The 17,155-nt window shown below is 43.0% G+C and overlaps 1 protein-coding gene across 4 annotated transcripts in view; it reads left to right on the top strand.

Annotated features, from left to right (window-relative positions):
• The first annotated feature begins 1,166 nt into the window (after positions 1 to 1,166).
• Positions 1,167 to 17,155, top strand: part of SKIL (SKI like proto-oncogene) — a 36,435-nt gene continuing 20,446 nt past the window's right edge. The window contains exons 1-4 of one of the 4 annotated variants that reach the window (XM_067536499.1): positions 1,167 to 1,188; positions 1,843 to 1,923; positions 5,496 to 6,606; positions 13,763 to 13,860. In XM_067536499.1, the coding sequence (XP_067392600.1) occupies positions 5,503 to 6,606; positions 13,763 to 13,860 (1,202 nt within the window). In that variant the 5' untranslated portion in view covers positions 1,167 to 1,188; positions 1,843 to 1,923; positions 5,496 to 5,502. Of the gene's footprint in view, positions 1,189 to 1,842; positions 1,924 to 2,973; positions 3,091 to 4,628; positions 6,607 to 13,762; positions 13,861 to 17,155 lie in introns of those variants that run through there. The other 3 variants (XM_067536497.1, XM_067536498.1, XM_067536500.1) reach the window with 3 other exon arrangements.

The following is a 17,155-nucleotide window of genomic DNA, read 5'->3' as shown; positions in this document are numbered from 1 at the left end:
TTTACACATGCACACCAACAGAAATGTAGGCACCTCCATTTAGGGCTAAGCAACAGCTGAGCAAAGATTTCGAGAATCTATATTTTGGACTTAGGTGGCTAAAGTAGCAGTTAGGTGCCTAAATCCTTGAGTAGATCTAGCCTTTGTAGAAGAAAGGGACAAATGGACTTGAAGGTTTGTGAAAAGTTGGCACCATTAAGAAAGAGGGTGGTTGACGATGTGATAAGATAGAGTGGTTAGGTACATCAGGGTTAAATTGGGAAGGGTCTTAACAAGGTAGTCAATAATTTCCATCCTGCAGCTAAGGAAATCCAAATATTGTACTAATTAACTGAGCAGCAACGTGGAAACGTGGGAAGAGAGGCAACTAAATAATAGAAGTTGCCGTCAGCTTGAACTGTCAAACTGGAGAGGGGCAATGCTCTGTAGGGAGAGTAGCGTGGGCCCAATTCCTCATTGCCCGGCATCTTGCGTAGTCATTTACACCAGTGTAAAGTTGATTACTCAGTGGTGTACAACCCTACTCTTCTGATTTGGTAGAGTTTTCTCTGGCATCAATGATTACACAAGATACAGAGCAATGGCAATTTGGGACCTGCCTCAAACTGCACAGAAGACCTGTTTTTTATGAAGGACAGAGCTAGCCCTTAAACCAGTGGTCCCCAAACTATGGGGCGTACTCCCCTAGGGGGGCACAGAGGAATGCTCAAGGGTGTGTGGCAGGGCCTGGGCCAGTCACCAAAGAGGGTGGGAAGGGAGTACCACCCAGCCTTGCTCTTCCTCTAGCTATGCCTCAACCGCAACCCCACCCCAGCCCCCATCATGGCTCTGGCCTGGGCTCCCGAGTGCAGCCCCTCTCCTGGCCATGGCCTGGTCCCGCTCCCAGTCCCAGCCGTGTCTCTGGCCACAGCCCTACTCCCAGCCCCAGCTCCTGACCGTGGTTCCTGGGGACCCAGGCAGATTACATTAGGGGTAAGGAGGGGCGTGACTGAAAAAGTTTGGGTACCACTACTTTAAACAGATACTTCAGGCTCCCTGCATCCTGTGGAAACTTGTAATTCATGAGTCAGCTGAATATAGCTCCCTGGCAGAAAACCTCTCATACCTATCCTTCCAGCAACAGGACAAGAGTGGGAGGCAATTCCTAACCTTATCTCCTTCCTACAGAACTGACTCTAGTATTTTTGGGTGAGTTTACAAAATCATTTTTTTCTCTTCTCCCACATTGTAATTGATTTCTGTTCACTCTGGAATACCCCACTAAGAGCAGGGGTAGTATGAAAAATATGGGCTAAGTTAGTGAAATGTTTGTTTGGGGCATCCTCAAATTTTACTGCTTTATTGTATATGAAAAGGTGTGTATTTCCACACACCTGGAGGTTCCCTTCCCTCCATCTTTCTGTTGCAGAAATGGAGCTGAGCTTCTTGCACAGGGGTCTGTGCATAATTGCTAATATTTAAAACCAAAAAACTTCAAAGGATAATTTTCGAAATTAGCTAAAGATCTGGAGCTGCTAGTTTTCCAGCAGCTAGTAGGGTTTTATGTGGATTCTGATTACCTGAATCACCTACCCAGGACATTACACATATTAACTAATTAATCAAACACTAATGTGTAAGTCATAATTGTTATCCCCATTTTACAGAGGAGGAAGCTGAGGGAGAAAAATCAATGTCTAGTTTTCAGAGGTGTTGTGCATCTGGATCTTCAGAAGGGAGTTGTGGAAGCCAGATAGGTTGGAACCGTGGCTGATTCTAGGCAGATGCTGTACAATGAAGTAGAGAGAAAACAGATTTAGGGATGATACTGTTTTCCTTATTCTAATAAAGTTCCTTGCTCAGTGTTAGAAGACCTTGAATCTTCATTTTGTCATGTGCCAGACCCCAAAGCCTGTATCTGCCTCTCCAGCAACTTGAGCGCTGGTAAGTTATTACAGTAATGGAAGAAAGGGAAATTTATCTTTGTAGCAGAGAGCTTTAGGGTCTGACACTGGAGAGGGGGAATTGTTATATATTTGGGACAGAGGGTGCCTGTTGGCCTCTCAGTGGAAAGGGAGATGTTTGGGGGCGATAGAGGGCTTCTTGGGTTGCTGGATGTCTCCCACGGGGGAAGGGGTAGCTGCACTGTGTGGGGGAGAAGTAAGGGGGGGGGTTCTCTTGGGTGGAGAGGGAGCGTTTTGTGTGAAGGGCCCTGAAAGGGTTTCAGGGCACTTGTTGGGGGTGGGCAGTGAGAGGCGCCTCTTTAGGAGTGAGAGGGAAGGTCTGTGGGAGGGGAGAGTGTTTGTGAAGTAGGAACAGGCTCTTTCTCAGCCAGTGGAGGTCTTGGGGGAGATGGACTCTCCGGTGGGAAATACCTGGAGGAAAGGACCTTCTGTGGGAGGACAAGGGGGTTTCCCTTGAGGGTGTGGCTGAAGCTCTTGCTGAGAACTGGGATATTTGGGAGTCTCTGTGGGGGCAGGGGGCTGAGTGAGGGTAGGGCTTGCTGTGGGAGAAGGGGGGGTGTCTCTGTGGGGCTCACGGGGCAGTGGCAGTTCTATGGTGAAAAGAGGCGGGGGGGGGGTCTCCGTGAGGGTGGGAGTGAGCAAAAGGCCTTTCTGGGGGACAGATCCAGTCTGTGGCAGGGACCCCTGTGGGAGGCTGAGGGGTCCCTCAGTGGGGGGGGGGCTCTGAAAGAGAGGGGAGGGTCTCCCACGCAAGGGGGGCGGGGTCTTGGTGAGGGGCGGGGAATCCCTGTGGGACAGTAGGATCGTGGGGAATCTCTTCAGAAAGCTGTGGGTGCCTCTGCGGGACGGTGTCTAGGCTGGGGCTCCCTGAGGGGACCATTGCGCGCCGCTGTGCGGGGGGGCAGGACGCTCCCGCCATCGCACCGGCTTTCGCTGCGGGGGGAGGGGAGCGGCTCTCTACGGCCGCGGCGCCACCGCCGCTACCCCCAGACAGGAGGCGGGGCTAGAGGCGGGGGCGCGCGTCCGCCGGGTTCGTGCCCGCGCGCCGCCGTCTCCGCAGTGAGGTCACACGGGTGGGCGGTGCGTGCGCGGCTCCTGCTCCTGCTCCGCTGTTGGGGTGCCGGAGACCCCACGGACACGATGCCGGGTAAGGACGGGGCCGGAAGGCGGGGTGGGGGGGAGCTGCTAGAGACGCGGAGGCTACAGCGCTCCGGGGGGGGGGAGGGGGTGCGCGGCGGAGTGGGGGAGGGGAGGTTATTCCTGAGTGGGGTAGGTGTGGCGGGGGGGAGGGCAGGAGCTTTTTTAGTCCGGGGGGAGGGGGCAGATCCAGGGGACCGTGGGAAGGCGCTGATGGTGCCTGCGGTAGGGGAGTGTCTGTGGGGGAGGGGGCTTAGTTTGTAGGCGTCTGTGGGGGAGGGAGCATTATCCCTGAGCGGGGGGAGTGTCTGTGGGGGATGGGGCTAGTGGGGGAGGGGAGGGGAGGGGTGTTATTTCGTGGCTGGGTGTGCGTGCGGGGAAATGGGGGCGGGGGTGTGTGTGTGTGTGTGTCGTAGTCATAATCTGGGGAGTGTCTGGATGAAGGGAATTATTTCTGGTTGGGGGCGTTGGGGTGTGTCCTGGAGATGGGGTTGTGTGAACAGCGGGGGGGGGGTGGCGGGGTGTGTAGGAGGGAGGAAGTGTGTGTGTGTGTGTGTGTGTGTGTGTGTGGAGTGGTCCGAGGAGAAGTTGTGTGTAGAGGGTGCCGTTGAAAGGTGCGAGTCGGGGGGCCACCCCCGAATTGGCAGTGGGGATGGGAGAGTCAGTGTTAGGGTTGAACCAGGGATCCCTTCAGTATTTGGAGTGTCTGGGGAAGGGGGGAGAAAAGGGTAAGTCCTGTGTCGGAGGGAGTGCAGTGAGAGGAGAGTGTGGGTATGACTGAGTGATCTAGACTGAGGAGGTGGAAGTGAGTCATGGGAGTGGGTGGAGCGGGGGGGGGGGGGTGTAGTCTGGGTGGAGTGTGAGAGACACAGGATGGCAGTGTGTGTTGGGGTTATTCCAGGAAGGGTCAGTGTGTGAGAGGAAAGCATTGGGGAGAGAGTTAGTCTTAGGGAGACTGTAGCACATGTGAGGTGCAGAAGAACACACACAATAAGTATAAAGGTTGGGTCAAAGAAAGAAATAGTGATGAGAGTTGCATGGCCTCTGATGTGGGAAAGGGTCATCTGGGTTGTTTCAATTTAGTTACGTTGGATTTGTTTGGATGGCACTGAATGTAAAAAGTATGACAGTTGGAATGAGATTGCTAGTTTTATCCCCTACCCCTGCATTAATCTTAGAGATTGCAGGGCATGAGAGAGAGCGGTGGCAATCTCTTTTTTTTCTGGATCCTGTCCCTGGGGTTTGCAGAGCACTGAATGGGGCTAGGGAATAGGTGATTCCCCTCTTATCTCTATATCCCCCTTTGCCACATGTTTGTAGCAGCATTCTGAATGAGTTACATTGCTGCTGCTGCCAGGTGTATGCATCTACCATAATAAGGTTTATGATTTTAAACCAAAGCTCTCTGCAAATTAGTTTGTGTTAGTTATTTAGGGAATATATCTCTAATTTGGTATAGTGAATCCGGTTCAAGATTGAGAGACCATTTTAGATAAAGATTGTGAATAAATGTGAATGAAGATTACCAATCTTTTCCTCTTTTTACAGGTTATATAAAAGGATTGACAGAGATTTGTATTATTAGCCCAAAAAATGAATCTTGCAGATGGCCTGGATCTTATTTTGATTTCCAGTAATTTTGGGTGGGAAAACTGACACGCACTAGGGTAATTTTTGCTGATGCTGACCCTATTGGGATATTTAGTTTCCACCAGCAATCCTGGATCAGCCTTTTATTTGTGGATTTATCAGTGAATTACCATTTCTCCACCACTGGAAGTGTGATTTAAACTTGGCTGCACAGTAAATAAAGTGTGTAAGCTCTGCGTTTGATCCTGTTAGTTGAAAGGGAGGTGCTGCATAAAATATACAAACAACTAAAATTATCTTTTGGAAGAACTGATTAACACCAGCACTGCTCAGACTGAGAATAAGTGATCATTTTTGTATTTTAATACTTAAATGCGAGCATATATGGAAAGTCAGTATGTTTTTTAAAAGAAAAACTTGATCAAAAACAGACATTTTTTTGCACCAAACCACAATTTTCTACTAGATTAATTCATTAGAATGATCTATAAATAGTGGTACAGGGGTATGAAATTATACCCTTTTGTATGTATATTGAGCTGTCCATTTAATAAAAGAGAACTGAACAACTATTTTTAAACAGAAAAGAAAACTTTTGTTAAGCCTCCTCCCCACTCTGAATTTTATGCTGCTACATGCAAAATGGGTTACATTTGTAGCTCTTGAGGTTAAAGGATTAAATCCTCACTTTAAGGAGGGGGCACAACATTTGCTGGGCATAAAATAATTAAAATATTTAGAAATTGGGATTTCTTTAAGAAAAATAAAACAAAAACACAAGTAGGAAGATGTACATTTCAGATTTATTTATTTAATATTCTGCAGTTCAGTGATGGAAAGTCCACAAACAAATTTCCCTGTAAGTCCGGATTCTGGCCAAAAAGAGATTGGGGTCCAAGAAGATGGCAGCCCGCCAGTAAAAAAAGTAATGACAGAAATGCATGTATATAGCAAAGTACAAGCTGTAGTAAATAAGTTGCCAACAATAAAGAAGGAAAACTTGGATGAATATGAAGAAACTCCCATGGAGTCTGATGGAGAAAATGCCAAACCAAACAGTACTACAGTATCTGAGCCTTTGAATTTAAATCCTGGTTTAAAACATACATTGGCACAGTTCCATTTAAGCAGCCAGAGTTCACTGGGTGGACCAGCAGCTTTTTCAGCTCGTTATTCCCAGGAAAGCATGTCACCCACTGTCTTCGTGCCTCTTCGATCACCACAGATACTTCCTGGTCCACTGCTCATTCCATCAGACAGTTCTACAGAGCTCACTCAGACTATATTGGAGGGGGAATCTATTTCTTGTTTTAAAGTTGGAGGGGAAAAGAGACTCTGTCTGCCTCAAGTGTTGAATTCAGTGCTTCGAGACTTTTCACTACAGCAAATTAATACAGTGTGCGATGAACTGTATATATACTGCTCGAGGTGCACTTCCGACCAGCTTCATATCCTAAAGGTTTTGGGAATCCTTCCATTTAATGCCCCATCCTGTGGGTTGATCACACTGACTGATGCTCAAAGACTATGCAATGCTTTACTACGTCCTCGCACTTTTCCTCAAAATGGCACTCTGCTCCCTGCTAAAAATACGTTAGCCCAACTGAAAGAGACTGGCAGTGCCTTTGAAGTAGAGCATGAATGCTTGGGCAAGTGCCAGGGTTTGTTTGCACCTCAATTTTACCTTCAGCCAGATGCTCCATGTATCCAGTGTTTGGAGTGTTATGGAATGTTTTCACCTCAGACATTTGTGATGCATTCGCATAGATCTCCTGACAAGAGGACCTGCCATTGGGGCTTTGAATCAGCCAAATGGCATTGTTATCTTCATATTAACCAAAAATATTTAGGCACGTCAGAGGAAAGAGAACTGAAGCATCTTTTGGAGGAAATGAAGGAGAAGTTTAGCATGAAAAATCAGAAAACTCAATCCAAAGTAAGTTAAAAAACTCTTGAAAAGCTTCTGGATCACTCACTATTAAAGATTACATTTATTTTAGAAGTATGTTCATTTTTATTAATATGAACACGTGTCAGATCAAGTATAATCTGAGTCTACTATAAATCTTCAACAAAGATAATACAATACAATAATGAAAATTCCTTTCTAGTTGGGGCTTTTATGATTGTAGGAAACTGGCCAAAAAACTTTTAGTCTAAACGCTAGGTTTCTTTTTCTTTAAACTGGCAAAAGCTGGGGACTTTAGAGCCATCATGGAAACACTGTCCTCTAATTTGATCTTGGAGTTGTGTGTGATGTTCTGTGCAGTGTGTGGTGCAATGGCTAAGCAAAGCAAGAGAGAGCCTAAGAATGGAGCATCAGCTTTAAATCTGTGTTGGTCAGTTAAAGCGAGTTGCATATACATACACATGGTATAAAGCCAGTTAGTTTGTCAAGCACCCAGTAGCATGCCATGACTTTTAATTTATGGTAATGATACATTGATAAGATACTATTTAAAAACCAGAGGCTTTAGTAATGTTTGTTAGGTATGCCATAAAAGGTTTTTTAAGCAATCTAACTAGCAATTCTTTATGCCAACATCTTGAGATACTATTGTGAGACTGCATATTTTTATTAAAAAATAGAATTGCTATAACTCTGTACATTGCGTCACAAATATAAAGGTAGTCTCTGGCACAAAAAGCTCATAATCTAAATAATAAGACAAATATTAGCCAAAACATTAAACAGTCCTACTAAAGAATTATTAGTGCTTGAAGTAGTGGGTTATAAGAGATTTGAAGGAGAAGTGAGGGTAAGTGATGGGTGAAGACAGGAGACTGAGGCACTGGTGTTATTGATGTTTATGTACAAGTATTAATTTCTCTGTAGGAGAGTTTAAACTTTGAGGTTTTAGAATACTTCCCTTTTCCTGTTGGGTTACATTGTGTTCTTTGAAGCATGTATCTGTCCACTTGCAAGCTACAGGCCTGATCATACACCCATTGAAGTGGATGCAAGTTTTGCCATCCACTTCAATGAGAGCAGCAGCTGGCCAGATCCTGATGTAAGCCATGAAGGCTGCAGATAGTTGGCACCCCTTGGAATCAAGTCCTGAGAAACCATCAGTCCAGTGTCTATCCACTTCACAACAGTGATGCAACAGTTATTAATAGGCCCCTAGAGCATGTTGGCATTTCAGCGTTATAGCATGCCTGTAATACATCCTCCTTCCTCACATATAGTTATTACAAGTGTGCATAGATGTTTATAGTATGGTGGTGGTTGTGCTTGCTCCTAGAAAGATTAACCACCACTACCATTGAAGTGCCAAACACTGGTATAGCAGCTACAAAAGTATAATTTTTCTTTCTGTGCTATCCCTCTATGCTTTCTACCCCTCACTGACTGTTTTGACAGCCTCAGGCACTCCCTTTGTCACTTCTCAAGCTGGTTATATGCAGGCCCAACAGTACCAAGGTAATGTTCAGCTGGTCTCTGCTCTGCACAGTCCATGAAACTCACCAGCCCAGAGCAGGTCCGAGGGCAGTAGTGGCAGTACTCAGTTTGTCTTGTCTTTTCCTTATTCACACCTGCAGAACTCTTCTCCCTCCCTCCTTCACCCTTCCCCCTGCCTCCTCCCCACTCTCCCAGCAAAGGAAGACATGGAAATAGAATGATAAATTCCACCCCCATCCCTTGGTTCTAAAGGGAAACAAAAGAAGGAAACATAGTGCACCTGCAGACAGGAAAACAATAACACAGACTCAGTTTTAAAAATTACTGAATAAAGAATTTAAGTAATGAAATCAAGCTCCTTACACTGTCACTTCAGACTCTGAGCTGCCTCACCTTTCTTCTCAATTTTTCACTGTCCAGATTCATTCCCCTCAGAATACAAGTATGCTTTGATCTCACCTATCTTAAAAAGCAAAACACCCTTGACCCCAACTGCTTCACCAGCTTTATTTCCCTTTCCCCCCTCACCTCCAAGCTAACTGAATTGACTGTGTACCGCTAATGTATTGACTTTCTTTCCTCCAGCTCAGTTCTTGACTCTCTACAATCCGATTTCCACCTTCTTCACTCCATTGAAACTGCTCTCACTAAAGTCGCTAATGATCTCTCTAAGGATACGTCTACACTACAAATGCTACAGTGGCGCAGCTGCAGCGCAGCAGGTATGCCGCTGTAGCGTAGATACTTGCTACAGTGATGGAAGGAGTAATTAACAGGGTCCCTCAAGATATGTACTGGGGCCAGTGCTGTTCAGCATGTTCATAAATGATCTGGCAAGGGGGTGAACAGCGAGGTGGCAAAATTTGTAGACGATATAAAATTATTCAAGAGAGCGAAGTCCAAAGCAGACTGAAGAGTTACAAAGAGATCTCACTAAACTGGGTGGTAAAAGGGAGAATAAAATTCAATGTTGATAAATGCAAGGTAATGCACATTGGAAAAAATAATCCGAGCTGTACATACAAGATGGTGAGGTCTAAATTAGCTGTTACCACTCATGAAAGAGATCTTGGAGTCATTGTGGATAGTTCCCTAAAAACATCTGCTAAATGTGCAGTGGCAGTCAAAAAAGCTAATACAATGTTAGGAGCCATTAGGAAAGGGATAGATAGTAAAAAAGAAAATATAACGCCACTATAAAAATCCATGGTACGCCCATATCTTAAATACTGCGTGCAGTTCTAGTCACCCCATCTCAAAAAAGATATATTAGATGTGGAAAAGTTTCAGAGAAGAGCAATGAAAATGATTAGGGGTGTGGAACAGTTTTCATATAAGGCGGGAGTAAAAAGACTGGGACTGTTCATCTTAGAAAAGAGACAACTAAGGGAGTGAAGGGTATGATAGAGTTCTGTAAAATCATGAATGGTATGGAGAAAGTGAATAGGGAAGTGTTGTTATTTATCCCTTCACATAACACTAGAGCTAGGATTCACCTGATGAAATTAATAGGCAGCTGGTTTGAAACAAACAAAAGGAAATATTTCTTCATACAGTGCACAGGCAACCTGTGGAGCTCATTACCTTGCAATATTGTGAAGTCCAAAATATAATGGTTCAAAAAATAAATAAATAGATGGATTCATGGAGAATAGGTTCATCAGTGGTTATTAGCCAAGATGGTCAGGACATGCTCCGGGTGTCCCTAAACCTCCAACTGCCAGAAGCATCTGGCCCTGGCCACTGTCAGAGACAGGATACTGAGCTAGATGGACAATTGGTTTGACCCAGTATGGCTATTTTTCTGTTTATATGTAACTGAAACTCATCAGAGCCACAACTGAGCTTCTGGCATCTCCCCCCATGCCATTGCCTCCCTTTTCTTTCTGTCACTGTGGACAAAACTCATCCTTCTGTTACAAAGGCCCATGTTGTGTTAGGGTGACCAGATGTCCCCATTTTATAGGCACAATCCTGATTTTTGGGGTGTTGTCTTATATAGGTGCCTATTCCCTCCCCTTCCCCCCCCCGTGTCCTGATTTTTCACATTCGCTATCTGATTACTCTGTAGCCTGTATGTCATCACAGCCCTATTTCTGGACCCACATATATAGGCAGTCTCTAAATCTTGCTGCTGCTTCTTATGTATCAGTTCAAAGATCCAACCTTTCCTGTCTATCCAGGCAGCTAAAACTCTCGTCCAAGCACTTACCTTTTGCCCTGGTCACTGTAATTTCCTCTTCTCTGGCCTTGACTGCTGCAGTCATCTTCTCACCCATTCCTGCTTTGGCCTCCCTTTAATCCATTCAGAATGCTACTAGGATCATTTTAGTCACTCATTGTTCTGACCTGTATCTCTTTGCATTCCTCCATTGACTATATGCTTCTGGTGAAGGATTTTAAATGTGAAGACTTTTTTAACCCAACCGTACCTAGATATATTATCTTATGCTGTTAACCTTTACCTTTGCTGTGTCCATGATCCCTATTTTGGTTGTCTGCGAGTCTGCTTTTCCTACAGGTGCCTCCATATTGCTCATTAGATATGGGAAAAACTCCGTCACAATCTGCAGTCAACAGCTTTTCTTCTGTATCTCTTCCTCTGCCGTTGTACTTAAAAAACAAACCAAGAAAAAACCTCAGCTAAACCAAAAAAAAAACTCCTGCCAGCTGATAATGGCTAACCAGGTTATGAGCTGAACTACCTACTGTGCTTGTTTAACTCCTACCATGAATTCCCATGCCACTCACCACCATTTGTTTTTCATTCTCATTTTGTGTCTTGTCTTTCCTTATGAGCTTTTTTGGGACAGAAAGGGTCTGAGTTACTTGTTTGTATAGTACCTACCACAGTGGTCTTCAGATCCCTGACTGAGGCTGTAGATGCTATCATAAAACAAATATAAATACATTTCTTCATTTTATATGCATATTTTTATTAAGTTTTTGGCAATGACTTTGTTTGTTTTGTTTTCTTTTGTTTAGAAAAAAGCCTGGAAGCATTTATTTTATGTAAGTCATTTTTTTTGTGTAGCCTTTACAAACAGATGAGTAAAATGAGGTCAAATTTTAGGCTTACCAGCTTTGATAATGTCTTTTTAGGTATATTCTATTTAAATATTCATTAACTGCTTAAAATCTGTGATTTGGTTAGATGTGCTTACATGTGCATATATAGTTTATATTTAAATGGACAGTTTTCCTCAGGGGCTGAAAATATTGTTAATAGTTTGGCTTAGAATGGCTGGATCTGTACAGAGAATGAGAATTTTTTTTATGAAAACATTTAAACTATGTATTGAAATGTATCTGCTAGAGGCTTTGCCAAGTAACATTTTCATTGTATTTGGTATAATTCAGATGTGAAATAGACACTGAAGGAGAAGACAATGAAGGAAATACCAGTGCATTAAAATAACTGGTCAGATAGCATCGTAATCTATAAAAATTGTATAAAAGGTCATCTGTAAGTTGTTAAAACATCTGACAATAAAAGTTGGACATAATGTGATCCAGAAATGCTAATGTAAAAATCATACTGTACAATAGCCAGCGTATAAGTAGAAGAGTGAATATAAAGTATTTAAATTATCAGAATGACCTGACTAATAAATTGGAATCCAGCTTCTCAGGCCATTTCTGTGGAAGTTATTTGCTCACGGTATACTAAATCCTTTACATTTAAGGCAGGGTGTTTATTATCTTGAAAGCTTTTACCATTCTGGAACCTAGCTCCGTTGGGGCCTACCTCTCCCCCAGGTCCTGTCCTGAGATCAGTAGAGGGCATTCTTGGTTTTAATTCCTAAGATTGAACTTGGTGGACTGGACATTCTGATTGGAAGGTTGTTTGCTGTGGAGCTTGCTCTCTGTCATGGTCTGTTAGAGTTCAAGTTTGACTCTACAGGGCAAAGTACAAGGTACGCTTGTCTAGTCAGCAATTCTCTCAACAGCTTAGGATGAGGTTATAATTTATTATTGGGGTTCCTACTGTAAGATTGTTCTATACTTGTAGATTATAGATGTATGCATACTTTTTAAAACTTTTGTAACAAGCTGCCACTTTATTGAGTACCAAATAAAACTTTACCTATAATGAGTGTAATATCTGCATACATATATTCAGTTTTTTTCAATAGCTAGATATTTTAGTGGTTCTTTTTAGGAATGTTTAACTGCTGGTATCACTATTATTATTATTACTACTACTATTATTATTATTATTACTTTAAAACTTAAACTGTAGCCACCTATCCAGTGCTCTAGGTGCCTACCACATAAGTTAAGAATTGCAATTTAAATATGAACAAAAGGATTCCCCTAAAGATATCTATCTCAGCCCATGCCACAGCCTTAACAAAGGGGGAAAAGATGGGCTTTGAGGTGTGCCTGGAAAGTTAACAAATCACAGGGTGGAGGAGCAAGTTACAACCCTGTCTCCAAGCAGTTTTTTCCTTCAGGAGTGGAAACCTTTAAATTTCTCTTTCATATCAGCCCACAAGGACACTTAATAAGGTGAACCACCAAATTTGTTTCACAGAGATGTATAGATATGCGTGTTGCTCCTGTGTGTTTGAGACGCTCCTGTAGTAGTAATACTGCTTTTTGCACAGTGGAGAATTGAATATTGCCCAAAATTGGTAAGGAAGGTTAACCAGGCTACATATTTTTTAAAACAAAATGGACAAGAATTTTGGTTCAAATATGAAATGAGGAAAGCTTTAAGATGTCATTCCTTAGTGATATCTAAAGTATGTCAGTATTTCAAGATAACATTGTTTAGTCATGTTGTGATGAATCTGTCTCTCCTCTATAAACAGAAATCTCTGACTAGTAAAATCCCTTAGTGTGTAATTGGAGTAATTTGCTGCTGCTTTTTCTTTGTAGACTTCATTTTGCAGTAAAGTGTGTGACTTCATTGCAGCATGGGCCCAGTATTTGCCCCCCATTAGCAGTCCTGGATTCTACTTCCCTTTTCCACATATAAGTATAGTATGCTTCTGGCATACATTTGGAAAGACAGTGAAATATTTGTATGGATTTTTTCATTCAGTTCAGTATATAGTCTTGGCTCAGCGATAAAGTGCATATTACTACTTGTCTCTCATCCCTTCTTCCTTTCTAGATATAGCTAATACAGTATATTGATAAAGTTGAATTTATTTGAATACAGTACATTTCTAAAACAAATAAGCAGCATCTTTCTTTTTAATCCAGAAGTTAATATCTCTAGCTTTAAGGTATATATTTGCAGTGTAGGCACCATTCTGCATTTGTATTCCATATTTCAGACTAAGAGTTATCAGTTACTGAGATGCTATATGTGAAAAATAATCCATTTATGTTGTGTGTCTGAGACAGTTTTAAACTAGCATTACTGAGTGTTCTATGTTTATATTTAATGCAGTTTCATCTTTACCTGTAATTGGATGGGACAAATTAGAGGTCATGCACCTTTCCTTGCCCCACATTGCTGCTTTTCATTGCCCTATATTTCCTTTCTCTCCTCTCTCTGTTCCCTCACCCCATGTGCTTATGCTGCCCAGCTTGAAATACAATGGGTTTATTAAATAAATGCCATTAATAATTGAATAACATTTTTACTACTCTTTAGCAGAGCTGATTTCTTAGAAGTTGAAAGATGAATAACAACAACCCCAAATGTGTTTGTTTTATTTATTTTTTTCTTCAGGCAGATCCTCAGCAAAGCCTAGAATTACAGCAGTGGTATCCAGTTATAAAGCAGGAACCAGACCCTGTTATTCAACCACACACATTTGTCCATCCCAGGTAATTGAACTTCTCCAGAAATGTGTATGTTCAATCTAATAGTTCTTTAATGATTCAAAGATTATTTTAGCTTTTAAAATATAATTATAACTTTACTTGCTAACTGACATTTTATGGGAAAATTGCAGCATTTTGCGCAAGAATAAGTTAAACCCACTAGATTTTGTTAGTGTACGGTAGTGAACTAGTCCTGTATAATGTTAATAAATAAATGATACATCACTTAATAGAGACTTTTTTTTTGTTTTGCTTTGTTAATAGAGATGTTTGAGCACTGCTGAACTGGAAAAAAAATTAAATTGCAATTATACCGAGTCACTTTTCAAAGTAAAAATGGCTTTGTGGTGGATGCTAAATTCGAACCTCTCTTTAACTTAATGTATGTGTAGAAAGCCACATACCTTATTAATGCCATAATTTAAACATTTTTTTCCAAATATGACTAGAACCAACTCTTTCCACAGTTTGTATTCTACATTGGAGCAATGTGAGACCTTACCCTTCTGATGACATGTCTGTAAAATGCTGACTACGGCAGATGATTTATCAGTTTCCTGATTTCACAAACCAAGCATATTTCTTCAGTATGGCACTCACTACGTCCCTTAGGCAGCCAGTGTTTCTTCTTTGAGTATGTGTCAGTGTGGATTCCACTGATGGTGCACATGTTCCTAATGCGTGTGAGTTCGGATTCCTTTGAATAGCTGTGTCTGTAGGGGCCAAGCATACACCGTGTGCCTCCTTGTGTTTCTTTGTGAGGAGAGGCATAAAGGTGGAGTGGCCACAAACTCCCCTCGGTTCCCTCTTGCCACTTATGGCAGCGAGACAGAATTTATCTAGTGTCTAACTTGCTTCTCTCTTGAGAGCTTCAAAACCTCTGTTGTTCACAGATATTCGTGAAGAACTTTATCTTCTTTACCTTTTCACATTGGACAATTATGAAAGAAGAGAACTCCAACATCAATGCCTTTCACCCCCCCCAGACATCCTCGTTAGGGCTAGGTGAGGTGCTTTGCAGTGGTTGCCTCTTTTCATGGTCGGTCTCATCCTATTTATGAATGGACACTGCCTATGCCTTTTCCACTTGGGAGAGAGCCACATCCTTGTCAGGTGCTCTGTGTGCTGATCTTTTCCCTTGAGGATTCATGTCTAGTGATGCTTGGCTCAGGTTACATCTGCTAGAATAGTCTGTGCAGGTCACTTATGACCCAGAGGAAATACTAACAGCTAGATCTGAGGCAAAGATGTCATCGGCTGGCACTCCTCAAGCAGACATCATACTCCAGGGTTTCGAAGAGAAGAATGCATTGAAGAAGGAGCCAACAACACTGGTACTGATAACATTGATTCTGATGACTTCTGTGCCAACTATCTTGGCACCAACTCTGACAAGTCCAGCATGTGTACTACTAACATCAAAGGGAGACTCTGAGAGTCATGGCTGGATGGAGCACAAACACTGCTCCAACCACCACATGGGATCAGCTCACAAGGAGGACTCAAAACACCACACCTCCACAGGCAAAGATTCCACATTCCTGATTGCTCCCAAATTGGATGAGAGAAGCTAATCAGCTGATGTAGCAAGTGTTACGGAAGTCCCAGTGCTGATCTCACTATTGAATTCCGCACTGGTAGCCAAGCCTGTCAAGGTTTGAGCTATACTTCAGTGGAGGAACTGGAGACATCCACTGCTTCAAACAGCATCCAGCACAGGCACTCTTAGCACTTGGATCATGCCACTCTGCAGCCCCACTGTGTGTATACTCCTTACTATTGCCATACTACTCATTCTTGCCAGTGTTTAATAGAGATCTCTCTCCTTTACTATTGGAGAGTGACCCCAAGGAAAATTCTGGAGGCCACCAATTCTGGATGCCACCTCTGGCAAGCCACGAATGGCCGACCAGCCTCAACCTGGCCACCCCTTATAGCATGTCACGTTGGCCATTTTGGCCATACTGGGGACCAGTGTCAGATATGTCCCGGAGCAAATCCTGCTCTCATATTTCGAGGAAAAGGACATCCTGCTCTCCAGCAGTGTCAATAGCTAGGCCACTCACTCCAGAACCAGAGGTCTGCATCCAGGAGCAGGTGACAACTCAGGGACAGCAACAATCTCACTCTCCACCTAAGGAATAATTTCTGTTGCCAGATGAAGCAGTAGCACCAGCAGTCAACTTTAAGGCTTTCTGGGATCTTGTATCCTAGATAACTGAGATCCTGGACATTGAAATCACAGTCATCCATAGGAAGTCCCACAAGCTTTTAAATATACTGAGCTTTGCAAGTCCATCCAGGATCACTTTCCTTTCAAAGAGGGTATACGTGAGTTGGCAAAGGGACTTTGGCAAACCCTGTCTACTTTTCTTCCAACATCTAAATGAATGGAAAAGAGAGGTGCCCCAAAGGGCTTTGAATCTTTCTATTCCTACCCCAAAAATGGCATAAAGGACATACCTAAAGATAATGACCTTAAGAAACTGGAATGCTTTGGGTTCAAAGTATACTCTTTTGCCTCTCGGCAGTTCCAGGTTTCAAACTATCAGGCCCTGTTTGTAAAATAATTTCCTCGCCTGGGAAAGGTCACTCCCTTCCTAAGATCCAGCGGGAAAATAAGGAGGAACTAAAAATTTCTCTATTCCACTACAGTCATTAGGGGTTTAAACATTGGCTTCTTCCTGAAAAACATAAATGGTAGCCCCAGCAGAAGTAGAGGACTTTGTCCTGTTTTCAAGTTTGACAACCTGAGTACCTGCCAAGAGATACCCAGGTACTCCAGGAGATGGTCATTGTCCACCTCTTTAGTCACATGTCTGGCACTCTTACAGCAGGTTTGACAGGAGTGTCAGGAATGACACGGGAGCCAATCCAGAGCTTGTCACTACAATTGGGAACCACTTTGGCCCTTTCCACTGAGCTTGGGCTGCTATCACAGCTAACGAATGGGCGCTCGATATCATCGCCCAAGGCTACCATTTCCATTTGTACTCTTTGCTTCCATCCACCCTTTTCCCCCATCCCTCTATGGGGACCTTTCTCACGAGAACCTGATACAAAAATAAGTGTCCTCATTGTTTCATCTAGGAGCCACAAAAGTACCACTTCTAGGATACAGGAGAAGAGTTCTACTCCCAATATTTTCATATCCCAAAGAAGAAAGGGGGTCGGTCTTTATTCAGTATCTAAAGATTTAGGACTGAACATATACATACATAGCCTCATATACAGGATGGTAACACTTGCCTCCATCATTCCATCTCTTCAGGCTCAAGACTATTTCACAGATTTCGAC

This window comes from Emydura macquarii, unplaced genomic scaffold (genome assembly GCF_026122565.2).
Source record: "Emydura macquarii macquarii isolate MOO-44397 ecotype Brisbane River unplaced genomic scaffold, CSIRO-AGI_Emac_v2 contig_3603, whole genome shotgun sequence".
In the NCBI taxonomy this organism is placed as follows: domain Eukaryota; kingdom Metazoa; phylum Chordata; order Testudines; family Chelidae; genus Emydura; species Emydura macquarii.
The sequence above is the reverse complement of the archived record's forward strand: the minus strand, read 5'-3'. Positions and strand labels throughout refer to the sequence as shown.